Below are 26,134 nucleotides of genomic sequence, written 5' to 3' on the forward strand. Positions count from 1 at the left end.
ATGCTCTCTGTGGATGCTCCCTGGTGGATGCTCTCTGTGGATGCTCCCTGGTGGATGCTCTCTGTGGATGCTCCCTGGTGGATGCTCTCTGTGGATGCTCCCTGGTGGATGCTCTCTGTGGATGCTCCCTGGTGGATGCTCTCTGTAGATGCTCCCTGGTGGATGCTCTCTGTAGATGCTCCCTGGTGGATGCTCTCTGTGGACGCTCCCTGGTGGATACTCTCTGTGGATGCTCCGTGGTGGACGTTCTCTGTGGACGCTCCCTGGTGGATGCTCTCTGTAGACGCTCCCTGGTGGATGCTCTCTGTGGACGCTCCCTGGTGGATACTCTCTGTGGACGCTACCTGGTGGATGCTCTCTGTTGGGAATGAACACGTGATACCGAGCTCTTCACCTCTCATGGCCACTCCTGTGGGTTCATTCATGTGCCTCCTGTCCTGGGGTGATGGGCAGAATAATGATGTCCCCCAAAAGGTGTCCAGGGTTCCTTTTAAGTAAGGATGGAATAGAACTCATCCGCCCACTGATGGCTGCTTAACACGTTCCCCATTCCATACCCCTCTGCTCCAGCAAATACACAGCACAGCTGGCACAGCGACAGTCATTGGGGTACTGCCGGGTAGGGTTTGGGAGAAGCTGTACATATACACAGGGGCTTATTAGGAGGAAGTGGCTCCTGTGATTATGGATGTAAGAAAGTACCTCCACCTGCCACGCGCAACCTGGAGACCCAGGAGAGCTGACGGTGTAAGCTCCAGTCTGAGTGTGAAGGCAAAAGCCTGGTATCCCTGCTTAAAGACAGGCAGCTCTCGGAGCGGGGATATCACTCATGCTGAAATTTGATCCCCAATGTTGGAGGTGGTGGCTAGTGGGGGTGCTTGGGTTGTGAGGGCAGATCCCTTGTGGATGGCCTGGTTCCACCCTCATGGCAGTGCCTGAGTTCTCACTCTGAGTTCCCCTGAGAGCCCGTTGTTGAAAACAACCTGGCAGCCCCCTGCTCACTTGTTTCCTCTCACCATTTGATCTCTGCACACACCGGCTCCCTTTCATCTCTGGCCATGAGTGGAAGAAGCCTGAGGCCCTCAGCAGCAGCAGATTTAGGCGTTATGTTTTCTATACAGCCTGCAGAACTGTGAGCCAATAAACCGCTTTGTCAATGACCTCATCTCAGTATTCCTTTATAGCAACATCACAGACTGAGAGAGGCAGGAAGAGCCAATTTTCTCTTTATCTCTTGTTTGAGTCAGATTTTGAACCAATTGGTTGAGGTCCACCTTCACTGGAGAGAGCCACCTGCCTTTCTTAGTCCACAGATTGGAATGCTAAGCATATCCAGAAGCACCCTTGCAGACACACCCAGGGTAATGTCTAGCCAAATATCTGGGCACCCCATGGCCCAGTGAAGCGGACACGTAAAATTTCCCATCACAAGTTGACAGTCGCCTGTTAGCATCCTCCGGGAAATGGGGCATGGATCTGTAGTCCTAGCGACTTGGGAAGCTGAGGGGGGAGGATCCCTTGAGCCCAGGAGTTTGAGGCTGCAGTGAGCCATGAGTGCACCACTGCACTCCAGCCTGGGTGACAGAATGAGGCCCTGTCTCAAAATAAATAAATAAAGCGAGTGAACAGTGAGTGAGTTCATGACAGTGGGTCCTAATCTCGTAGGACTGGAGTTTTACAAGAGGAGATGAGGACACGGGCACGGACTGGGGGAAGACCCTGTGAGGATACAGAGAGAAGCCGCAGTCATCTGCAAGCCAAGAAGAGAGGCCTGGGGAGGAGCCAGCCTGGCAGAGCCTTCATCTTGCACGCCAGCCTCCGGGACGCTGAGACCGTGAGTCTGTTGTGTAAGCCACCCTGTCTGCGGTGCAGACAAATGCACTTAGGGTCAGCTCGTTGGTCCTGAAGCTTGTGAGCAGCACGGGGGTAATGATCTGGCACTGCCTCCCAGGAAGCTCACGAGAGGGTCACGTCCTGTTCTCCCGGACAGCGCTCCGATGTCGACACACTCTCCCTTCTCTAACTTTCCATTTCCCCGCGACCCTGCGGCTCCGGGGCTGACTCCGAGGCGCTCCTACGTCCTGACTGGTTCCTGCAGCTTCGAGGCCCGGTCCTCTTTCTATCTTCCCCAGCTCTGAACTTCCGGCAGCTTTCGGACTGAGCATCTCCGTCGTGAAGCGGGAGGGTCTGTGGAACCCCACCCCTTTCCAAGGACAGAAGCTGTTTGCGATGGTTCATTTGGTCTGGCAGCCTGACCGGGCCATGCGATGTCCAGATACTTGGTCAGGCAGTATTCTGGGTGTGTCTGTGGGGAGATGAGCGTTTGCTCAGGGGACGGTGTGAAGCAGCTTGGGGACAGTGTGCGTGGGCCTCGTCCAACCCACTGAAGGCCTGCATAGAACGGGAAGGATGCGTGGGAGAGAAGTCCTCCCACCTGGCTGAGCTGGGACATTGGTTTTTTTCTGTCTTCAGATTCAAACTGAAGCATTGGGTCTTGTTGGGTCTGGAGCCTGTCGGCTTTCAGACTGGAGCTTGTCCCCTCGGCCCTCCTGGGTCTCCAGGTTCCCAGCTGCAGATCTTGGGACTTCTCAGCCTCTGTAACTGTGTGGGCCAAGTCCTTACAATGATCTCTGTCTGCGTAGACATACACGTCCTACTGGCTCGGTTTCTCTGGAGAATCCCGACTGTTCCTCAGCCTCCTTGGAACTGTTCCAGAGCCCTGATGTTGGCCTGGGAGTCGATTCTGGTGGAATTTACCCACGTGCTTGGAGCTGGACGTGCAGAGTTTGCACAAGACCACCTCACGCTGAGACCGTGAGTCTGTTGTGTACTTCTTCTCCCACCCAATTCCTGTGTCCATCCCAGCTGGGACAAGCAACACTACACCAGGGTCCCCAGATCCCTGACCTCCCCTGTCCAGCAACCTTCATTTCCCCCACTGTGCCCGTCACCACCCCTGGGGTCTCTTTAATCTTGGATTGCTTCTGCTCTGAGATTTAAAGTCCAAACCTTGCATCCCTTCCACACCTCCAGGCCCTCCGTGTCTGCCTTGCCCACCTGCTTCGCCGGGAGCTCCCCACTCAGCCGCACTGCCTGCTTCCCTTGCTGCACTTCTGTGTCTACACAGCGGGGACACCTGGTCCTTCACTTTAATCACACCCTTGCCCGTGTCCTGAACTCCTCTGTTGGTTGCAGCAGCCTTTATATATTTATTATTTATTTATTTTGTGATGGAGTCTCACTCTGTCGCCCAGGCTGGAGTGCAGTGGCGTGATCTCGGCTCACTGCAACCTCCACCTCCCTGGTTTAAGCCATTCTCCTGCCTCAGCCTCCCGAGTAGTGGGACTATAGGTGCACACCACCACACGTGGCTCATTTTTGTATTCTTAGTAGAGATAGGGTTTCCCCATGTTGGCCAGGATGGTCTCGATCTCTTGACCTTGTGATCTGCCCACCTTGGCCGTCAAAGTGTTGGGATTACGGGAATGAGCCACCGCACTCAGCCCGGAACAGCCTTCACATTGCCCTGGAGGGCTTGTTAGACACGGATTGCTAGGCCACAGCATCCCTGATTTGGGAAGCCCGGGCAGGGCCTGAGAACCTGCATTTCGGCCACATTCCCAGGTGATGCAGCTGGCCCAGGAACCACGCCTTGCATGTAGGCTACGTTGCAGTAACAATACACCCTGAGGTCTCAGGTTTATTTTTCACTTGCATACGGTGGTCGAGTGACTCTTCATCTTTCAGCTGACTTTGGGAACATGTGGCCTGGAAGGTCACCTGGGAAAGGTGTAAGGTCCCTCCATGCCACGGATGCCATGGCGGTCCCCGTGACCCGCACATACACCTCTGGATGGCCTCCCGGAATCAGAAGATCTGAGAAGGCGAAGAAATGATTAACCCCTGAGGTGCCTACTTAACTTTGAGACCTTCTCTATTCTTCCTTATTCCCGCCCCAATTGATAAGGTTGGACTGTGTAACGGACCTTGGTCAACCTCATGACTCCACACCCTACAACCCCCTCCCAGGTTGCAAAAGAAATGCCCAAAAATGTAACTTCTTTTTTTTTTTTTTGAGACAGAGTTTCGCTCTTGTTACCCAGGCTGGAGTGCAATGGCGCCATCTCGGCTCACCACAACCTCCTCCTCCTGGGTTCAGGCAATTCTCCTGCCTCAGCCTCCCGAGTAGCTGGGATTACAGGCACGCACCACCATGCCCAGCTAATTTTTTGTATTTTTAGTAGAGACGGGGTTTCACCATGTTGACCAGGATGGTCTCCATCTCTTGACCTCGTGATCCACTCGCCTTGGCCTCCCAAAGTGCTGGGATTACAGGCGTGAGCCACCGCGCCCGGCAAAAACTGTTAACTTCTGTAACTTTCCACGGTTTACCACCCCCAAACCTGTAAAACCGACTGCTGTTCCTCTGGCCTCCGCTGACTCCCCTTTCGGACTCAGCCGACCTCCACCTGGGTGAATAAACAACCATGTTGTTCACACAAAGCCTAGAGGGTCTCTGCATTCAGAGGGTGCATTTCAACATTTGGTGCCAGAAATCCGGGATGGGGTACTCCTTTGGAGAGACCAGCCCCCGATCCCCACTTTCCCTCTGTGAAGAGACCCACCTGAGACCTCAACACATCAGACCAGACTGACCCAGTAGCTTACGCTTGGCGGCCAAACCACTCTCCAGCCACCTGCAGATCGGGTAAGCAGCCTCCCCGTCGTTCTCTCTCTTTTCCTTTAAATCTTTCTCCTTCTAGTAGACACAAAGAGATGCTACCTGTGTAGAGCTGGAGGAGACAAGTCTCTCCCTCGTTCTCTCTCTTTTCCTTTAAATCTTTCTCCTTCTAGTAGACACAGAGAGACGCTACCTGTGTAGAGCTGGAGGAGACAAGTCTCTCCCTGTCGCTGAACTCCGATGTCAGTCACAGACTCAGGAAGACAGTCTCCCCTTGGTGTCTGGTCAATCTCGGGGACGCCTGCCTTGATCACTCACCCACGTCACAGCCCGGGAATCAGTCAGGGATGCCCCTCTCCTTTCCCTAAAACGTACCCCCTTCGCTATGGGCAATGTTCCGCCCTCTGTGCCTCGTCTTCGGCTCTAGCCTGCATCCTAAAAAACCTAACGCCTCTTCAACTGTTGCCCAGTCTGAAAGCTAAATGTCTCATTTGTTTAACGTAAACCGCCTGGCCTCCATACAAACTAGACGATGGTTCCAAATGGCCAGAAGACGGCACTTTCAAGTTTTCCATTCTGGAGACCTAAACAATTTCTGTATATAAGTGGGCAAATGGTCTTAAGGAGCCAGACGTCCAGGCACGTTTTTACATTCTGATCCCCCGCTAGTCTCTGCTCCTTCTCTTTCTTCCGTCTGCCCCTCCTGCCTCCGCCAGTAACCCAGAATCCTCCTTGTCCATCTACCCTTCTGACCTTTCTCTCCCCCACCTGTCCGAACCAGGCCCCAGTCCAGCTCCAGCCCCTGCCCCCCCAGAGCCTCCCTCCTTTGCCTCTGCCCACTACCCACCTCCTTACGCCCCTCCTGTCACCTCCTCAACTCATATCTAGTCCGGCTGACAGTGTAATCCTGCAGCCAGCTCCTCCACCCCTGCCTAACAATTCCCCCTTCGAGAGGCGGCTGGAGCCAAAGGCGCACTCAGGGTGCACGTTCCTTTCTCTCTATCCGCGCCCGGGTGAATAAACAGCCATGTTGCTCACACAAAGCCTGTTTGGGGGGGTCTCTTCGTTCAGCGTGTATGTTTTAACAAAACGGAAGAGCCATTAGGAAGTAGCTGACATTGCTTCCTCTCATATCCCACGGGTCAGAATTCGGTCACATGACCCCCATGTGACCACACGAACCATGGGTGTGACTGGGAAAGGCAGTCTTTCCGTTTGTCTAGGAGGGAGAAATGGTGAACATAAGGTATCGTCTCTTCCGCCATCCACCCCTCTGTGGACCAGCCGAAGCCCACCCAGTCACTACTCCGCCTCCAGGCCCAGCAGCTCTGATGGATGAGCACATCAGGTTTGGATAGGCCTTCTCTTGGCCCAGCAACCTATGGATTTCAACATTAAGTTCTCTGTCCCCCCCGTGACAGACTGTCTTTGTGATCCTGCTCTCTCCCCCTTTCCTGTGCCCAAGGCCAGCCACGACTTGCTGGCATGGGACTGCGCCCAGCCAAGATGAGTCCAGCAGAGCCCAGACACATGAGCAGGAAAAGGGGGCCGTTGTGTGCCATGGAGACTGTGTGGTTGCGTGTCAATCTGTGTGTCTCATGGTGGCCACGTCCTCCTTCACAGAGCCGGCTTCTGTATTAGTCAGGCCAGGCCAGGCTGTGTTGTGGTAGCAATCAGAGCCCCCCAAACCCAGCTGCTGGCAGGAGAGTGAGTGTCGGGGACTGGAGTGATGGTTGCTAGGGATAGTGAACCCCAAGTTTCTCTTCAAAGCATCAGTACGTCAGTATGTTCTATTCTCTTATTCTTTAATTCTCTATTTTAGAGTTTAACTTCCTTGCTGTTTCAGCAAACAAGCTTTTCCACCAGTTCTGATCAGTAGTTCACATCTGTTTCCCTGGTCCCCTGCCCCACCCAGCTCATTCTGTCACCTGCTCTGACCCCTGCTTACCCGCTCTGACCTGCCGTAACCGTCCTTCCCACCGAACTACCCACCCGCCACTCCGGCTCACACCCCTGCTCCCTTTAAAACAGCCGGTCAGAACTAGACTAGACTGTGTGGTCTCACCCTAGCCAATAGGGGAACGACACAGCAGTAGGGGCGCCCTCCGTCAGGACACAAGGACCCCTTCCCCTCCTTGTCCAGGTGTGTGCTCGCCATTGCGCCATCTGCAAGCCTCACCGTCGTGTGGAAGTAAGCTGCCTTGTGAAGGAAATCTATATTCGACTGCTACTTCTGCGGCATCAAAAATTCGACTTATAACATGGGGACTTGGTGGTGCCAGAGAAGCAAGCTTGCTAAAATCACTCCTGGTGACCTGGCAGGCTGAATGCAAGAAGGCTCAGCCAGGAGCCCAAGGGGCAAAGTGGAAGACACCACACTGTGAGTGCTGTGTCAGGTCCGGTAGCAGGAGACAGAGACTCAGCTTACAAGCAGAGTTGAAAGTGGACAGAGAGATGGACCCAGAAATTCAGAGCGCTGCAAGGGCAGAAAAGCCAATCGCTCCAAGCCTTAGGATTTTAACAAGCTTTGTGAGCCAAAGGCCCGATAAATCGCCTGAGTTGGACTGATCAACACAAGACAAAGATGGGATTAAGGGCCGTTCAAGCCTGAGCGCCTCTGACAGCCGCCACTGAGTTGACTGAGAGCAGATACACCCTGAAACTGGAGTCTCCTGTGTGCAGCAGTCACGGCTCACTGTGTTCTGAAAGTTTGTGTCCCTCCAAAAGTCCTGTTCAAACCCAGTCCCCAAAGCCACGGTAGTAAGAGGGGGTGCCTTTGGAAGGCGATGAGACCGTGGGGGCTTCACCCTCATGTGTGGGATCAGGGCCCTGTAAAAGAGTGAGGGATGAGCTTGGTGCCTGTGTGCCCTTTCACCTTCTGCCACGTGAGGATGTGGCAAGAAGGTCCTCTGAGACACCACCTCCAGGGCCAGATTCCCAGCCTCCGAGACTGTGAGCAGTCGATTTCTACGATTTATGAACTACCCATTCTGTGGTGTTTTGTTAGAGCAACACAGACCGACAGACATTGGTACCGGGCAGTGGGGCTGTTGCCATAACAGACACCTGGAAGTGTGGCGGCAGAGCCGGAACCGGGTCACGGAGAGGCCGGACCCGTTCTGCGGTGCACGCTGGAAACTGCACATTTCTGTGAATGGAGGTGGTGCCGGGGTGACCCAGTGCGGGCCGGGGAGGGCGGGGCTGCAGAGAGAGCCTCCGGGTCCGCGGCGGTGATCTCAGTGGTCGTGAACGGAATGCTGGTGGAGCCTCACAGTCAGGGCCATCCTCGTGAGGTCTTCCACAGACGTGAGAACTCTCTGATTGGAAACTGGGGGAGGGCCGTCCTTTTTACAAAGCGGCAAAGAACTTGGCTGAATTGCGTCTGAGCCCTGGGGCTCCGTGGGAGGCAGGATTTAAAGCGATGAACTAGAAGAGCTGGTGGGAGAAATCGCTAAGCAAAGCGCTCTGGCTTCTGTTGACCGCTCACAGCCAGAGGCGAGGAAAGAGAGGTGCGGTAAAGACATTGATAGCAGAAGGAACAGACTGGAAAGACTGGGACAACTCTCAGCCGGCCCACGTCAAGGATAAGGAAGTGTGTTCAGGAGAGAACAGCAAGGGCGTGGCCGGACAAATCTGGATCAGATTAGTGTGGATAGAAGGATGCTGGGAGCTGCTCATCAAGCCAACAGGAGAATGACCCCCGAGGCAGTTTGGAGATCTTCCCGGCTGTCATGCCCATTACAGGCTCAGAGTGCCAGGGCTTTAGGGCAGAACGGCTTCAAAGGAAGAGCCCGGGGCCTCCGTGAGACCTTGGGGTGTGCTGTCCAGCCCTGCCTCAATCTCTTTTCCTCTTGCAAGCTGGTGCATCACTCCTGGCCCAGCCATGTGACCCAGCGGAGGCTCACATGGGTCCAGGTGTTCCTTGGGCTGCCAGCCCAGAAGGTGCAGGCAGTAAACCTCTATGGTGTCAGCACGGTGCCAGCTCTGCAGGTGTGCAGAGTGCACAAGCTGTGGAGGAAAGGCTCCTCCTCCTGGATTCCAGTGGGTGTCATGGAAAGCCTGGGGCCCAGGCAGAGAACTGCCACTGGGTTGGGCCGTGGAGAGTTCCCAAAGGACAATGCCTAGTTGTGCCAAGGAAGCAGAGGACACCCCAAGACTCCAGATGTGCAGAGTCACCAGCATGCACCAGCAGCCTGGGAAAGCCACAGGCACACGAAGCTGTAGGTGTGAGGCCACCAGCAGCCTTGGGGGTCCAATCCTTGCCCCAGTGTGTCCAGAATGTAGGACAAAGAGTCAAGGACAATTATTCTTAAGCTTTAAGATTTAATTTTTCCCCGTTGGGTTTTGGATTTGGTCGTGTTCAGTCACTGCTTTCCTTCTGGTTTCTGGTGTTTGGGATGGAATTGTCCATCCTTAGCCTGTGCCGCTGTCCGTTTTCCGGTAGCACCTGCATGTCGGGCAGACCATCTCCAAGTATGCCCAGAGCCTTCTCTTCCTGTGTCAGCTGATCAGAGGGAACTCCCCACGTGGCAAGAGATGCAGGTGGCAAGAGAGAAGGAACTGGGGCGGGGGTGGGGGCCACAGGCGTTTAGGCCACTGATTCATGTCACTTACTTGTGCCTTCAGGACCTGCTTGAACCTGGTCACATACTCATCACTGTCACTCACGTGGAGTGCTGCTGTGAGCACCCAACTTTATAGCAAGTGGGTCAGATAAGCTTTAGATCATCACGGGCCACTCAGGTCATGTGGCAAGTTGGTGGCCCTTGGTTAAGTGTTTAGTTTCTATGAAGACCTAGAAGCAGGGTGATACAGTTAGGCTTTGTGTCCCCACCCAAATCTCATCTTTTTATTTTTTTATTGTTTTTATTGAGACGGAGTTTCGCTCTTGTTACCCAGGCTGGAGTGCAATGGCACGATCTCGGCTCACCGCAACCTCCACCTCCTGGGTTCAGGCAATTCTCCTGCCTCAGCCTCCCGAGTAGCTGGGATTACAGGCACGCGCCACCATGCCCAGCTAATGTTTTGTATTTTTAGTAGAGATGGGGTTTCACCATGTTGACCAGGATGGTCTCGATCTCTTGACCTCATGATCCACCCTCCTTGGCCTCCCAAAGTGCTGGGATTATAGGCGTGAGCCACCGCGCCCGGCCCCAGTCAAATCTTGAAGTGTAATTCCCACATGTTAAGGGAGAGACCTGGTGGGAGGTGACTGGCTTATGGGGGCTGTTCCCCCCCATGCTGTTCTCATGATAGTGAGTTCTCACGCACGAAATCTGATGGTTTTACAAGTGTTTGGTAGTTCCTCTCTTGCTCGTTCTTCTCCCACTAGCCGCCATGTAAAACATGCCTACTTTCCCTTCCACCGTGATTGTAAGTTTCCTGAGGCCTCCCCAGCCATGCAGAACTGTGAGTCAATTAAGCCTCTTTCCTTTATAAATGACCCAGTCTTGGGTATTATCTTTGTAGCAGTGTGAAAAAGACAGACTAAAACACAGTTCAAGACCTGTTTCCCAAAAGGAGAGTGGTTATCCGTGGATGATGACAGGGCCTTTCTCCAAAATCCTAAGGGCCCGAGCTGTGAGTCACCAACCTGGGCTTGGCAAAGACTGCACACAGTGTCCCTGCCTGCCACTGACACCTCAGGCTGGAACTGCTGGGTCGTGTGGTCCATGTGGCGGAGCAGCTTGCACGGAGCCTGGACCTGCTGCTGGACCACATTCAAAAGTAGCAGCTTTGAAATCACTCAGTAGGTGGCCAGAGTCTGACACCTAAATGAGGAAGAACCCGTCTTCTTCACATCGAACGGGCCCACGTGATGTTGGTCTCTCCTGGCTGTAAGAGGGTTCAGAGGTAACAACCTATGCATCACCCTGGAGCAGGCCCCACACCACCCGGCTCCTAGAAATCTCACCGAGGTAGAAGGCTCTGAATCTTAGTGGGATGCATTTCCCACTCTCTGACACCAATAAGTATAGAATAATTGCTACTTCCTGTGCCTTATGTCCAACTAGCATACTGTTTTCAGCGTAATGGGCCAGTGTGACATGCTGGGGAAGGGAAGGGTGATCCAGACCCCGAGAATTACCTCCGACACAGGCTGGGGAGGTGAGAGACCTCTGAGGTGGAACGGAGAGGGTGCACTGTTGGCCGGGCTTCTGCTTGGCCCTGTAGACAGGGGTGGAGAAGAAAGCATTGGTAGGTCATTGGCAGTGTCTCAGGTAGCAGAAGATGTGCCACTTCGCTCAAACAATGGAGCCACGTCTGGCTCAGCAGCTGCAGCTGGAGTCAAGCTTAGGTCAATCCCCTGTCATTCTCCAGGGCCCGCCTGTCTTCCCTACTGGCCACATAGGTGAGTGAAGCGGGGCCGAGGTGGGGATCACTGCCCCTTCATCTTTCAGTCATTTGATGGTGGCACTAACCTCCGAAATTCCTCCGGAAATGCAGCTTTGGACTGACTATTTTTGTATCGCTTTTGGCTCTCTATTTTCCTAGGTAGAGGCAGCTCTAATGGCTTCCACTTGACCCACCACAGTAGCCCTCACTCCACATGTCAGGACACCCATGTGGGGACACGGCCAGTGGCTGAGGACAGGTGTGCACAGCGTAAGGATGCTTTGGTTGAGAATGGGTACGAGTATGATGGTGGTGCCATAGATGATCATGGAGCTGACAATGTCCTGTCGCCTGGTGACATTGCAGCACAGTGCGTTTTGCATTAGTCCTTTCTCACACTGCTAACAAAGGACATCCCCAAGCCTGAGCAATTTATAAAGGAAAGAGGTTTAATTGACTCACAGTTCAGCATGGCTGGGGAGGCCTCGGGAAACTTACAATCACGGTGGAAGTGGGAGCAGACAGGTCCTTCACATGGTGGCAGGAAGGAGAAGTGCCAAACAAAAGGGGGAAAACCCCTTATAAAACCAGATCTTGAGCCAGCTCACAGACCCAGACTCCCTTAAATCAAGATAAGGGTGGGTCTTCTCTGAGAGAACTCACGCACTACCAGGAGAGCGGCGTGGGGGTAACCACCTCCATGATTCAGTCACCTCCCACCACGTCCCTTTCACAACACGTGGGGATTGTGGGAACTACAATCCAAGACGAGATGTGGGCTGGGAAGCAGCCAAACCATGTCAATTACTCATGTGTTTTGTGGTGGCGCTGGTATAAGTCAACCTGCCGTGCTCCCAGTCATATAAAATTGTCTAGCACATACACTGGACAGTGATAACAAACCACGCTGCTGGTTGATAGACTCACTACACTTCGTACTGTTGTTTCACAGTGTACTCCGTCTACTTACGTAGAAAACGAGTTAAATGTAAAACCGCCTCAGCCAGTTTCCTAAGGAGGTGTCCGGAAGAAGGCGCTGTTATCACCGGAGGTGACAGTTCGATGCATGCCGCTGCCCATGAAGACCGTGCAGTCACAAGACTGGACAAGGTGTGACAGTGGAAGAAGTGAAACTGATGATCTTCACCCTGTGTAGGCCAAGGCTCATGTGTGTGTTTGTGTCTTTGCTTATTTTTTTTTTTAACTTACTTTTTTTAAAATTGTACTTTAAGTCCGGGGTACATGTGCAGATCGTGCAGGTTTGTTACGTAGGTATTCACGTGCCATAATGGTTTGCTGCATCCATTCCCCCGTCATCCACATTAGGTATTTCCCCTGACCCCCCAACCCCTGCTGTCCCTCCCCTAGCCCCCCACCCCTCGACAGGTGCCAGTGTGTGGTGTTCCCCTCCCTGTGTCCATGTGTTTTCATTGTTCAACACCCACTTATGAGTGAAAACATGAGGTGTTTGGTTTTCTGTTCTCGTGTCAGTTTGCTGAGAATGATGGTTTCCAGCTTCATCCATGGCCCTGTGAAGGACATGAACTCATCCTTTTTTATGGCTGCATAGTATTCCATAGTGTATATGTGCCGCATTTCCTTTATCCAGTCTATCACTGTGTCTTAGTTTTTAGCAAAAAAGTTTAAAAGTAAAAAAAAAAAATACATAATTACGCAGGAAGGTATTAGAGTGGCCTGCACATTTTACCCTACATCAGTGGGCTCCACCCCACAGCCTAGGTGGGCAGTAGTCTCTGTCATCTAGGCGTGTGTAAGTACATCCTATGATGTTCGCACAACGGTGAAATCCCCTGATGGCGAAATCTCCTAAGGATGCATTTCTCGGAACGTACCCATCATTGACACACGGAATAGGCAGTATGTCTATTCCGACTATGCAGTCTGTAACCTGTGGAAGAACCAACAGTGGGTTTGGGAATCCCCTGAGCCAAGAGTGAGATCAACCTGACCTGAAGTCCACCCATCGCCTCATGCCCCACGAGCCCCTGCTCTGACTGCAGGGCCACAGGGACACTTCCAGTCTTCTAGAATCAGTGTGGGTTCAGAGCCAGTGTCCAGCAGTCCTCAGTAAATCTGATTATTTCGTCCCCCCGCCCCGTGCATAGTTACCCTGGGAAAGCATGAGGAGGCTGGGGGAAAGAGCAACAGTATCAAGTTTGGGCGGAGGACCGAGGTCCTTCCTGGGGAAGACCCAGCCTCCTTTTGATTTAAGGAGTCTGGGTAAGCGGGCTCAAGACTGTGAATTGACTGAAGGACTGTTGACTCTCTGCTTTTATGATTCAGGCTAGAGTTCTGTCCGTCGAACCTGGGAGTTTTCTGCTTGCTCAGATCCAGTAAGAATTTGGTAGGCTTCCTGTCTATTTTACTTTGTGGACAAAAAAAGCACTAAACGCTGTAAAATATGTAAAGAGGTTTATTGTGAGCCAGAGGCACAGTCTCAAGAGGTCCTGAGAACAGGTGCCCAAGGTGATGATTGGGTTGCACCTGGGTTTTTGTTTTTTTTTTTTTTGAGATGGAGTTTCGCTCTTGTTACCCAGGCTGGAGTACAATGGCGCGATCTCGGCTCACCACACCCTCGACCTCGTGGGTTCAGGCAATTCTCCTGCCTCAGCCTCCTGAGTAGCTGGGATTACAGACACGCGCCACCACGCCCAGCTAATTTTTGTATTTTTAGTAGAGACGGGATTTCACCATGTTGACCAGGATGGTGTCGATCTCTTGACCTCGTGATCCACCCGCCTCAGCCTCCCAAAGTGCTGGGATTACAGGCGTGAGCCACCGCGCCCAGCCGTGCACATGGGTTTTATACATTTTAGGGAGACATCCATCAATACATGTGAGGTTTCTCCGGGTTCAGTCTGGAAAGGCTGGACAACTCAAAGTGGGCAGTGTGGACTTCCAGGCCACAGCAGATTCAGAGTTTCTGATTGACAATTGGTTGAAAGAAGTTGTGATCTAAAGACCTGGAATCAATAGAAAGGAGTGCCTGGGGTAAGACAAGGGGTGGTGGAGACCAAGGTTCTTATTATGTAGATTGAGTCTCACAGGTGGCTGCCCTGAGAGACAGACGTTAGAGGACAGATGTTTCCTATTCAGACCTTTGAAGGGTGCTAGAGTCTCAGTTAAACTCTTCAGAACTGGGAAAGCCCGAAAAGGGAAATATTTAATTATATTAGAGACTCCTTAAAAATGCAAATTTCCTTCCACAAAAGACAGTGTTGCAGGGCCAGCTCAAAATATGGCAAAACACATATTTTGGAATAAAACATTTTGATTTCTTTATCTGTCATGTGACGCTATGCTAGAGTCAGTCTGGGATTCACTATCTTGCTGCTACAAAGTCTGGCTGTCAGTCTTAAGGTCTCTGTTTTGACATTAACGCTGCTCAGTCGTGCCTGAGTTCCACGGGGAGGAGGTGTAACTCGCGTGCCTGGCCACCCTTCCCATCATGGCCTGATTCTTCAGGTTGACTCTGGAATCCCCCGGCCGAGACTGGGCTCCATTCAGTCAGTGTGGGGGCTTAAAATTTCATTTTTATGACTTTTAGGAACACAGTGACTAATGAGCCAGTGCGGTAGGTCTGCACAGCTCAGACCTTTCCGATTGTCGCTTTGCCTCGGCTGTCCATTACAGAAACTGTGGCCACCTTGCTTTTGATGGCTGAATGCCATCACTCGGTCTCCCGCTCCAGGATCAATTCTTCCTAATGCATTTAAGTTTTCTAATTAAGTGGCTGTTATTTCCACTGTAAGGTCTGAGCTTCAGAGAAGAGCAGGAATGCCAGGGCTCCCCTTACAACTCTGTTCCTCAGAGTGCCGAGGCAAGGTCTGTCTTCCGGACCCTCCCAGAGAGGTGTGTAGGTCTTACATGGCAAATGCACTGCAGCTTTCCAATCTCCCTAAGCTTTTGAATCCCCCACAAGGTTAAACCATGGTAGGTCTGTTATTTCCAGTTCACTCACTGTCGGTCACCTTTTCAGCCAACGAACCAAACACACCGTTAGAAGGAGCTCTAGTCTTTCTAAGCCCCTCTCTGCTACGTGGCCCCATGTCAACATATTCAGCCTGCTCCATCTTTATGTTCTTACCCCATTGTCCCACACCCTGAGTGTCCGTTCCCACGCATGTCCCCAGATGCCTGTCTGCATAAGTGAGAGAACTCTGGTAGTTCCTCTGGAGTGTGGCTCATCTCTTCCCAGGTTACACGGGGTGTCTCACCTTCAGGGGTCTGCAGGGCCATGAGTCTAGTTACAGGTCTCGAAGCAAAGGGATGGGGCAGGGAATCAGGTAATCTCACTTGGTGATCACCGTAGGGGAGGCTATGACTGTTTTCTCCGGCAAAACAGGTTCATACCCTCAGATGGAGAGGAAAGGCCAGTACCCCTGGAGGTGGGGAAGCCGCTTTCATTGACAAAGAAGACTCATCAGAATTCAGGGGCTCAGTGTCCCCAGCTCCAGCAGAGACTCTCCACACGTCCCCACCCCGATATACAGGATCCTACTGTTTCCCAGCCAGTGTCTTCACTTTAATTGCAGGCACCCTGTGAGGCTGAGAATTCAGCTCGTGTTGTAATTCAGTCGGTCACAGTATGAGGTTCTGTGTTTGATTTTCAGTGACGTTGGCCTTGGCTGCAGGAGATGAGGCTGTCCCTTGGAACATACTCAGAAGCTCTTAAGTCATCTATGTGGTGTGTGGTGTGCTTGGGCTGGGAATTTTTTTTTTTTTTTTGAGACGGAGTTTCGCTCGTTACCCAGGCTGGAGTGCAATGGCGCGATCTCGGCTCACTGCAACCTCCACCTCCTGGGCTCGGGCAATTCTCCTGCCTCAGCCTCCCGAGTAGCTGGGATTACAGGCACGCGCCACCATGCCCAGCTAATTTTTGTATTTTTAGTAGAGACGGGGTTTCACCATGTTGACCAGGATGGTCTCGATCTCTTGACCTTGTGATCCACCCGCCTCGGCCTCCCAAAGTGCTGGGATTACAGGCGTGAGCCACCACGCCCTTGGGATGGGAATTTTAACCCTTGAGCACCTTCTTTCCTTGAATCACTTCTGTGCAGTGACATTAAGAGCAATGAACTAACATTACATTTTTTAATTTTCAAAAAACATTTCAAAACGTTATATACAGGGTTACTTAGCTCTTTGCTTCTTAAAAGTGGCTGAATGAAGTATCCAGTGCAAGTGTTTCGTGTATTTCTGACGCAGCTTACCTCGTGGTCCATCAGCACTCTTTACCGCTTGAAATGGAGTCATTCATGCCTTTTCCAAACCTTTTTTTTTTTTTTTTTTGGTGGAGGCGGAGACTGGCTCTGTTGCCAGGCTGGAGTGCAGTGGTGCAATCTTGGCTCACTGCAAACTCTGCCTCCCAGGTTCCAGAGATTCTCCTGCCTCAGCCTCCCGAGTAGCTGAGACTACAGGCACACGCCAGCACACCCAGCTAATTTTCGTATTTTTAGTAGAGATGGGGTTTCTCTACCATGTTGGCTAGGAATGGTCTCAAACTCCAGACCTCCTGATCTGCCCACCTCAGCCTCCCAAATATCACCCACCCTGGCTCACACCTGGAATCTAATAGACTAATAGACTAGGGATCACTAATAGACTAATAGACTAGGGGAGCACTAATTCAAGAGCCCCTGAAACCAATCCAGAAAACTCATCCTTAACTTTCTGTTTTGCCAGAACCACCAAAATCTGTACTAGTCTAGGTTTTCCAGATTCGGGGTGCTGACCCCTATGCAGTTGAGAGTGTATGTACAACTTTTGACTCCCCCAGACGTTCCTAGTAGCCTACTGTTGACTGGAAGTGTTACTGATAATGGAAAGAGTCAATTAACACAGATTTTGTACATGTATTACGCACTGTATTCTTACAAAGCAAGCCAGAGAAAAGAAAATATAATTAAGAAAATCGAGAGGCTGAGGCGGGTGGATCACAAGGTCAAGAGATCGAGACCATCCTGGTCAACATGGTGAAACCCCGTCTCTACTAAAAATACAAAAAATTAGCTGGGCATGGTGGCGCGTGCCTGTAATCCCAGTTACTCGGGAGGCTGAGGCAGGAGAATTGCCTGAACCCAGGAGGTGGAGATTGTGGTGAGCCGAGATCTCACCATTGCACTCCATTGGGTAACAAATTCCATCTCAAAAAAAAAAAAAAGAAAGAAAATCATAAGGAAGAGAAAATACGTTTACTCTTTGATATGGTTTGGCTGTGTTTCTACCCAAATCTCAACTTGAATTGCCATGTGTTGTTGGAGGGACTCGGTGGAAGATGATTGACTCAGGGGGTGAGTCTTTCCAGTGCTGTTCTGATGGTCAGTAAGTCTCACAAGATGGAATGGTTTTAAAAAGAGGGATTTCCCTGCACACCCTGCCTGTGTTTGTCTGCTGCCATCCATGAAAAACATGCCTTGCTCCTCCTTGCCTTCCACCATGATTCTGAGGCTTCCCCAGCCACGTGGAACTGTAAGTCCAGTTCAGCCTCTTTCTTTTGTAAATTGCCCAGCCTTGGGTATCTCTCCAACAGCAGCATGAACGTGGACCAATACACTCTCCATTAAGTAAAAGTGGGTTATCATGAAGGTCTTCATCCTCGTTATCTTCACGTCGATTAGGCTGAGGAGGAGGAGGAAGAGGAGGTGTTGGTCTTGTTGTCTCAGGGGTGGCAGAAGTGGAAGAAAATCCCCATCTAAGTGGACACTTAAAGTCCCCACCTGTGCTGTAGAAGGGCCCCTCCATATTCACGGGTTCCGCATCTGCAAATTCAACCGAGGATTGAAAATAGTTGAAAAAATAAAAAATAATAAAATGCAAATAAAAAGCAACATAGAATAACAGCTATTTACACAGCATTTACACTGTATGAGGTATGATTCCTAATCTGGAGATGATTTAAACTATGTGGGAGGATAGGCATAGGTTCTATGCAAATACTATGCCAGTCACATCCGGGCTCAGGCCTCCATGGATTTGGGGATCCTTGGAGCTGGGTCCTGGGGAATCAATCCCCTGTAGATACCAAGGGTTGACATTATGCATACATACATACATACATACATATATATAACACACAGATTGTGTGTGTGTGCGTGTGTGTGCGTGTGTGTGCGTGTGTGTGTGTGCGTGTGTGTGCGTGTGTGTAAAATGAAGAACTGGCTCCTGTGAAGGCTGAAAAGTCCCACAATCTGCCCTCTGCAAGCTGATCCAGGGGAGCCAGTGGTGTATAGTTCTGCCTGACTTTGGAAGCCTGAAAACCAGGAGCACTGACTGTGTGACTTCCAGACAGAGAGCAGGAGAACACTGATGTCCCAGCCCAACGGTGAGGCCAGAAAGGGAAGGAAACTCCTCCTTTGCCCACGTTTGTTGTCTTCAGGTCCTGAGTGCCCTGGATGAGGCCCCCACACTGGGAGCGGTGTCTTCTGCATGGAGCCCAGGGTCTCAGGGGCCAGTCTCAATGGGAAACACCTCACTTTCCCACCCAGAAACAACGTTTAGTCAGGGCGCCCCGTCGCCCGGTCATGTTGACCTATAGATTAAGCATCACACGACGCTGGGCCCCTTGTTGACACATAGATGAAGGATCACACAATGCTAGGCCCCTTGAGTCACAGGCTGGTGTGGTGAGTGTGCTGGAGGGGATGAGTGGCGTCTGGGGTTACCGTGGTGAGGGAATGAAGGGCTGGGGGCAGGCTGGGCTGAGATACGCTGTGTGCCACCTGCCTTTCTACCTGGGTCAATCATGCAGGAGCACACCTGGGAAGAGGAGGTGGGCCCATGCCCTGCCTTGCACCATCCGGCCCTGTCCCTGCACAGCAGGCCCCAGCCTGTTCCCTGGCCCCTGGCCCTGGGGCCTGCATCTCTGAGCTGGGTGACATCAGCAACCTGAACCTGCAGGCTTCGGGGCTCCCCACACTGTGGCCCTCACCTGCAGGACACTGGGCATTCAGTCTCCTCTGCTTAGAAGGTTCCCTCTTGCTCAACACACACGTGTGTGCACACACATATATGGACACACACACATGCACTCACACTCCCAGGCACACATGCATGTACACACACTCCTGGACACACACATGTGCACACATCCTCCTGGGCATACACACATGCACATACATTCCCAGGCACACATGCATGCACACACACTCCCAGGTGCACACACACATGCACACACACTCCCAAGCACACACACATATGTACACACACTCAGGCACACATATGCACACACACTCCCAGGTGCACACACGCATGCACACACACTTCCAGGCACACACATGCACACACCCTCCTGGGCACACATGCATGCACACACACTCCCAGGCACACACACATGCACACACACTCCCAGGCACACACACATGCACACACTCCCAGGCACATCCATGCACACACACACTCCCAGGCACACACATGCACACACACACACTCCCAGGCACACATGCATGCACACACTTCCTCCTTGCGTTTTGGATCTCAGTTTGGAATTGCACTGGGGGGCCCCTCCAGCCCCCCATGGCTCCACTCCTGCCCTTCCTTCCCTCCTCTGGGTGCCGCATTGCCTGGCCTTCCTCTTCCTTCCCCACCAGCCTGTGATGCTGGCTTAGAGCTGCTCCCTCCACCCTCCTGTGCCCAACCAGCCTCTGTGGATTTTTGTCTGTTGGGTACATGAGGGCACGACTAAGCAGATGGGTGAGGGGCTGCCTGTGGGCCCTCGAGCTGGTGCTCCTGGCTATGGCACGTGTAGGATCTGGCCCAGTCATTCCGTGGGAAAGCTGGTGGGACCCACCCATGCAGGGGGCTCTGAGGAGGCCCCCCCCCCGAGGCCAGGCCACTGAGGAGCTTTGCTGGAGCCTCCAGCTCAGGCTGAGGCAGGATGGGGTGGCGGCTGGCGCTTCCTGGCCTCTCTTTCTCAACAGCCTAAAGGCTGCTCTTTAGCAGCCCCCTAATTTTTCCTGGACCCTCCCACTTCCTCCTCTGCTGTTCAGGAGTTTCGATGCTGCAGCCTGGAGGTGAACCAGCCCCAGCGCAGGGTAGGTGAAACCCCAAAGTGGCACAGGGTTCCCTTACTGCACCCGGTTTGAGGTGAGAAGGGGTTTGCGCAGCTCTCTCGAGTTCCTAGAGCCTCTGGACCTGCCAAGGAACACACCAGTTCTCTGCTTGTGAGTTTCCTCCTGGGAGAAAGGGGCCGGACAACAATGGCATTTCCTGCCATTGTCACAGCTGCCTGGAGGTGTCCAGGAGGGAGCCTTGTGCGAAGGTGAGGTAGGCATCTCCAGCTGTGCTGCGAAGATGGGCCCCAGAGCCCCCGTGTTGGGGCCTTATTTCCAGACACTCAGGCCGGGTGTGCAGGAGCTGCTGCCTGGCATCTACCTCCCGAGGCCCAGCAGGGACCCAGGGCCTGGGAGGCCCACTTGCTATGATTGTCCCCTGTTCCCTGTGGCTGAGAGGCTGAAATGGCTCATGCCCACCTCAGTGCTTCTGTGCCTGAGTAGCTGAACCCCCCTGCCTGGATCTGAGACCTAACGGGTGGCTTGTCCTTATGGTCACCCTGGCATGGTCTGGAGAGACTGCCAGACACCCTCTGGGGGAGGTCGGGAGGACAGCAGGGTCCATGGGCACAGGACACTGCCAAGAGCCCCCAGTGGGAAGGTCTGCCGTAGATCAGGCACCCACTGCTGCCCACATCACAGTGAGACGCCCACACAGTCAGCCCTCTTTCCTCCTGATGGCTGTGCCTCAGTTTCCTTAAATGAGAGGTGAGACCAGACTTTACTGGGCCACTGAGTAGGGGGAGTCAGCCCTGGGAGAAGCCTGGGCTTGCAGCCAGCTCAGTGGCTGCACCACACCTTCGGGGACCAGGACCTCCCAGAGCTTGAGACCAGGACGCAGAAGCTCAGAGCAGAGGAGGCTGGTGGCGGGGACGGCTGGGCCTGCGTAGGCTTACATTTGAAAGGCTGTGAAATGTGCCATATACACAGGAGAGCACATGCAACATCTATGTGCAGCTCAGGGAACAATGACAAGGTGGCCCCAGCAGAGGAAGGAGGGCGTCGGGCTTCCTCAGAGCCTGCATGCCCATCTACGTGGGGCTCCCTCAGAGCGGACGCCCCGAGCCACCAACGCACTCAGCCCCATGGCCACAGGAGGATGGGCGCAGGGCTCCTAGGATGGGGCTGGCTACGGCCTCTGGCGACTTTGTTGGACCTTCCTGTGGGGAGCGTGGGGGAAGAGCCAGGAGAATGCCCTGGGAAACCTGTGGCCTCCACAGTCAGGACTAGAAGGGCAGCGTCAGGGCCAGATAAGGACAGCAGGCAGGAGTGTGCCTCTTTACATAGCACCAGGGCCTGGGTCCGGTGCTCAGGGCCGGGTCCAGGCCTGCTGGGGTGAGTGCACCCAGATGACCCCAACGGCAGGTTGTCATTGTCACGCGATCAGTTCAGGCCGAGGACAGAGAGCTGGGCCAGGCTCCTGGTGAGAGTGTAACCTGGGCACAGGCACCCTCCACCGGGTGCCCCTCAGGCCCCTCCTCAACACCAGGCCTCGAGGGTTTCAACCAACAACATGGCTTAGAATCCTTCAGGCCACAGTGTCTCACCCTGCTGGAGTAAGTCAGAGGTCCCTGATGACAAGGTGGCTTGGAATATTTATTCTAAACAACCAAGGGGCAGGGCGTGGTGACTTATGCCTGTAATCTCAGCACTTTGGGAGGCTGATGCAGGAGGATTGTTTGAGACCAAAAGTTTGGGACCAGCCTGGGCAACACAAGAAAACACTGTCTCTACAAAAAAAAAAAAAAAGATAGCCGGATGTTGTGATGCGCACGTGTGGTCCCAGCTACTTGGGAGGCTGAGGTGGGAGGATCACTTGAGCCCAGGAAGTCAAGCCCGCAGAGAGCCTTGATCACACCACCGCACTTCAGCCTGGTGTAGAAAGCAAAACATTCCTCCTCAAAGTGTCCCTTCTTTTAAAGAAGAATAATAAGAAATCTTAGAAATAATAGTTTGCTTTAAAGACTTTCTTCAAAGCCTTCTTGCTTTTCACAAATAACTCTGTTAAACCCTATCCTCTGCTGTTGTCAGACACGCGCACAGCACGTAGTACACACGATGTCCTTGTACTTTAATTAAGATCCCTGTGCTGGACGTGCCCACAGGCGTGTCCCGGCTCGCAGCCTGTCCCCTTCCTTATGTGGACTTCCTCTCATTCCTTTGTTCTCCATTGCCTTTACCTATTTAGAAAAGTTTTGAGCTTTTAGCCAATCAGGTTCAGTTTTAGACTGTGATGTCCGGCTCCAACCAGTGGCGATCAGACACAGCAGTGAGACCCCAGCGCATGAGGAATAAGTACGCCTGCCTTTCCTTGGTTCATTGTACTCTCGGGGCAAGATGGCTGATGGGAGCACCCTTCCTGAAGAACGTAAACTTGCGTTGCTGAGATGACTCTGTGTCTGAATCCTAGTTTTTCCTTGCAGGACCTAAGAACAAGCATTCTGTCTCTGACACCTGGGTGATGTCTCTGACACCTGGGTGATGTCTCTGACACCTGGGTGATGTCTCTGACACCTGGGCGACAGAGTGAGACCCTGTTTCAAAAATAAGCAGCTAATAGGCCAAAGAGGAAGTTGTGACGAAAAGTTAAAAGTACTTAGAGGTGAGCGACACTGAAAGAGCTGTGTTAAAAGCTGGTGGGATATGGTGAAGCCGAGTTGGGAGGACGTGCGCGGACTCGGCAGGTGTGTTAGACAGAGGCTGGAAGTGAATGAGCCGAGCGCCCCAGTGAAAACGCTAGATTAGACACGATGGGATCGCCCCAGTAATACAGGTGGAAGGAAATAATAAAGATCAGAGTGGGCATTGATGAGATCGGGGGAGGGGTGGTCATGGAGAGGTCCAGGAGCCAAAGCTTCCTCGGAAAGATGGATAAAGTTAGCAAAGCCTCACGACTCAGACAAAACAGAAACATGTCAGGAAAGGGAAAGGGGCCTCTGCGTGGATCCAGCAGGTGGTTAAAATGTCGGAGAGAGAACGCTGCTTAAAGCCCCAGTCGGTTATAAATCTCAGCATGCAGCGGCCACACGGCCCAGCAGTCGCACTGTTGGAGTTCCCTCCAAAAGAAAGAAGAATTTGGCCGGGCACGGTGGCTCACGCCTGTAATCCCAGCACTTTGGAAGGCCGAGGCGGGTGGATCACGAGGTCAAGAGATCCAGACCATCCTGGTCAACATGGTGAAACCCCGTCTCTACTAAAAATACAAAAAATTAGCTGGGCATGGTGGTGCGTGCCTGTAATCCCAGCTACTCAGGAGGCTGAGGCAGGAGAATTGCCTGAACCCAGGAGGCGGAGGTTGCGGTGAGCCGAGATCGCGCCATTGCACTCCAGCCTGGGTCACAAGAGCGAAACTCCGTCTCAAAAAAAAAAAATAAATAAATAAGAATTCATGTTCACTCACAACAACTGCACGTGGCTATTCACAGTGGCTTTACTTATAATAGCCCCAAACTGGAAACAAGGGTCCCTTAAAAAGCAAGTGGTTGAACACACTGAGGTCCACCCATGGACTACTATGCAGCTCTAAAAAATAATGACCTTCTTGTCTGGTTTATTTTATTTTTATTTATTTATATTTGAGATGAAGTCTCACTCTGTCACCCAGGCTGGAGTGCAGTGGCTTGATCTTGGCTCCCTGCAACCTTCGCCTCTGAAGTTCCAGCGATTCTCCTACCTCAGCCTCCTGAGTAGCTGGGACTACAGGCATGCGCCACCATGCCCAGATACCTTTTGTATTTTTAGTAGGGACAGGGTTTCATCATGTTGGCCAGGATGGTCTTGATCTCTTGACCTCATGATCCACCCGCCTTGGCCTCCCAAAGTGCTGGGATTACAGGTGTGAGCCACCGCATCAGCCCATAAAAATGAACTATTGATACATGCTCCAGTGTGGGCAGACCTCGAGGGAATTATGCCGAGTGACAAAAGGTAAGTAAGCTGGAAAGGCCATTTGCTGTACGATGGTCATTATACAGCATTCTTGAGATGACCCAGGCCCAGCCATGGCAAGCCCCCTGGGGACTGCCAGGGCTTCGGGTTGCTGGGTTGCCTTGTGACGTTCAGTGGATATGGACGGGCACATACGCAGGGATTCAGCAATTCCTCCTCTGGTTGTGCACGCCATCAAAGCAGAGTTCTTCAACCCGGGAGCCACTGCCCACTCCGAGGGGTCCTGACATCAGGTAGTAACATAACTGCAGCCCTAGCTTCAGATATTCTTCTTTTTCAAATTTCCAACTTTTAAGTTCAGGGGTGCATGGGCGGGATGTACAGGTTTGTTACACAGGGAAACACGTGCCACGGTGGTTTGCTGCACAGATCGTCCCATAGCCCAGGTATTAAGCCCAGCACCCATTCATTAGCTGTTCTTCCTGATGCTCTCCCTCCTCCCTCTTCTCACCCCCCAACCCAACAACAGGCCACACTGTGTGTCTGTGGTTCACCCCATGTGTCCCTGTGTTCTCATCATCTAGCTCCCACTTGTAAGTGAGAACATGCGGTATTTGGTTTTCTGTTCCTGCGTTAGTTTGCTGAGGATAATGGCCTCCAGCTCCAGCCACATCCCTGCAAAGGACCTGACCTTATTCCTTTGTATGGCTGCATAGTACTCCATGGTGCGTATGTACCACATTTTCTTTATCCAGTCTACCTTTGATGAACATTTAGGTTGATTCCATGTCTCGGCTATTGTGAATCATGCTGCAGTGAGCATACGTATGCATGTGTCTTTATGACAGAACAATTTCTATTCCTTTGAGTATATGCCTAGCAATGGGATTGCTGGGTAGAAGGACGTTCCTGCCTCTAGGTCTCTGAGGGATTCTCACACTGTCTTCCACCATGGCTGAACTAATTGACACTCCCACCAGCAGTGTGAAAGAGTTCCTTCTCCTCCACCGCCTCCCCAGCATCTGTTATTTTTTTGTCTTTTTAATAATGGCCATTCTGACTGGTGTGGGATAGTATCTCATTGTGGTTTTGATTTCCATTTCTCTAATGATTAGTGATGTTGAGCTTTTTTTATATGTTGGTCTCACATATGTCGTCTTTTGAGAAGTGTCTGCTCGGTCAGGCGTGGTGGTTCACACCTGTAATCCCAGTACTTTGGGAGGCCAAGGTAGGCGGATCACAAGATCAAGAGATCGAGATCATCCTGGCCAACTTGGTGAAACCCCATCTCAAAAAAAATAAAAGTGTCTGTTCATGTCCTTTGCCCACTTTTTTAATGAAGTTGTTTGGTTTTTTCCTGTACATTTGTTTATGCTCCTTATGGACACTGGATATTAGACCTGTGTCAGATGCACAGGTTGCAAAATTTCTCTCCCATTCTGTAGGTCGTCTGTTTACTCTGTCGATAGTTCCTTCTGCTGTGCGGAAGCTCTTTCCTTTAATTAGATCCCATTTGTCACATTTTGCTTTTGCCGCAATTGCTTTCGGCATCTTCGTGGTGAAATCTTTGCCTGTGCCTATGTCTTGAATGGTATTGCCTAGGTTTTTCTCTACGGTTTTTAAAGCTTTGGGTTTTACACTTACATCTGTAATTCATCTTGAGTTGATTTTTGTATATGGTGTAAGGAAGAGGTCCAGTTTCAGCTTTCTGCATATGGCTAGCCAGTTCTCCCAGCACCACTCATTAAATAGGGAACCCTTTCCCCATTGCTTATTTTTGTCAGGTTTGTCAAAGATGAAATGGTTGTTACGTGTGCAGTTTTATTTCTGTGTTCTTTATTCTGTTCGATTGGTCTATGTGTCTGTTTTTGTACCAGCGCCACGGTGTTTTGATTATCGTATCCCTGTAGTATAGTTGAAGTCGGGTAGCGTGATGCCTCCAGTTTTGCTCTTTTTTGCTTAGGATTGCCTAGGAGGTTCAGGCTTTTCTGATTCCATATGAATTTTAAAATAGTTTTTTTCTAACTATGTGAAGAATGTCAATGGTAGTGTAATGGGAAAAGCACTGAATCTGTAAATTGCTTTGGGCAGTGAGGCCATTTTCATGATATTGATTCTTCCTATCCACGAACATGGAATGTTTTTCCATTTGTTTGTG

The 26,134-nt window shown here is 51.9% G+C and overlaps 1 protein-coding gene across 6 annotated transcripts in view; it reads left to right on the forward strand.

Annotated features, from left to right (window-relative positions):
* LOC108593894 (uncharacterized) overlaps nt 1–12,475 on the forward strand; it is a 30,721-nt gene extending 18,246 nt beyond the window's left edge. For 2 of the 6 annotated variants that reach the window (XR_013523606.1, XR_013523605.1), the window contains exons 2-4: nt 1,666–2,814; nt 3,034–4,708; nt 6,825–12,475. Coding sequence is in view for 3 of the 6 variants with exons in the window: in XM_078341771.1 (XP_078197897.1) it covers nt 1,666–1,725 (60 nt within the window). In the remaining 3 variants the exon portion in view is untranslated. Of the gene's footprint in view, nt 1–1,665; nt 4,709–6,824 lie in introns of those variants that run through there. The other 4 variants (XM_078341771.1, XM_078341772.1, XR_013523607.1 and 1 more) reach the window with 4 other exon arrangements.
* Nucleotides 12,476–26,134: the final 13,659 nt, after the last annotated feature.

Source organism: Callithrix jacchus, chromosome 10 (assembly GCF_049354715.1).
Source record: "Callithrix jacchus isolate 240 chromosome 10, calJac240_pri, whole genome shotgun sequence".
Classification (NCBI taxonomy): domain Eukaryota; kingdom Metazoa; phylum Chordata; class Mammalia; order Primates; family Cebidae; genus Callithrix; species Callithrix jacchus.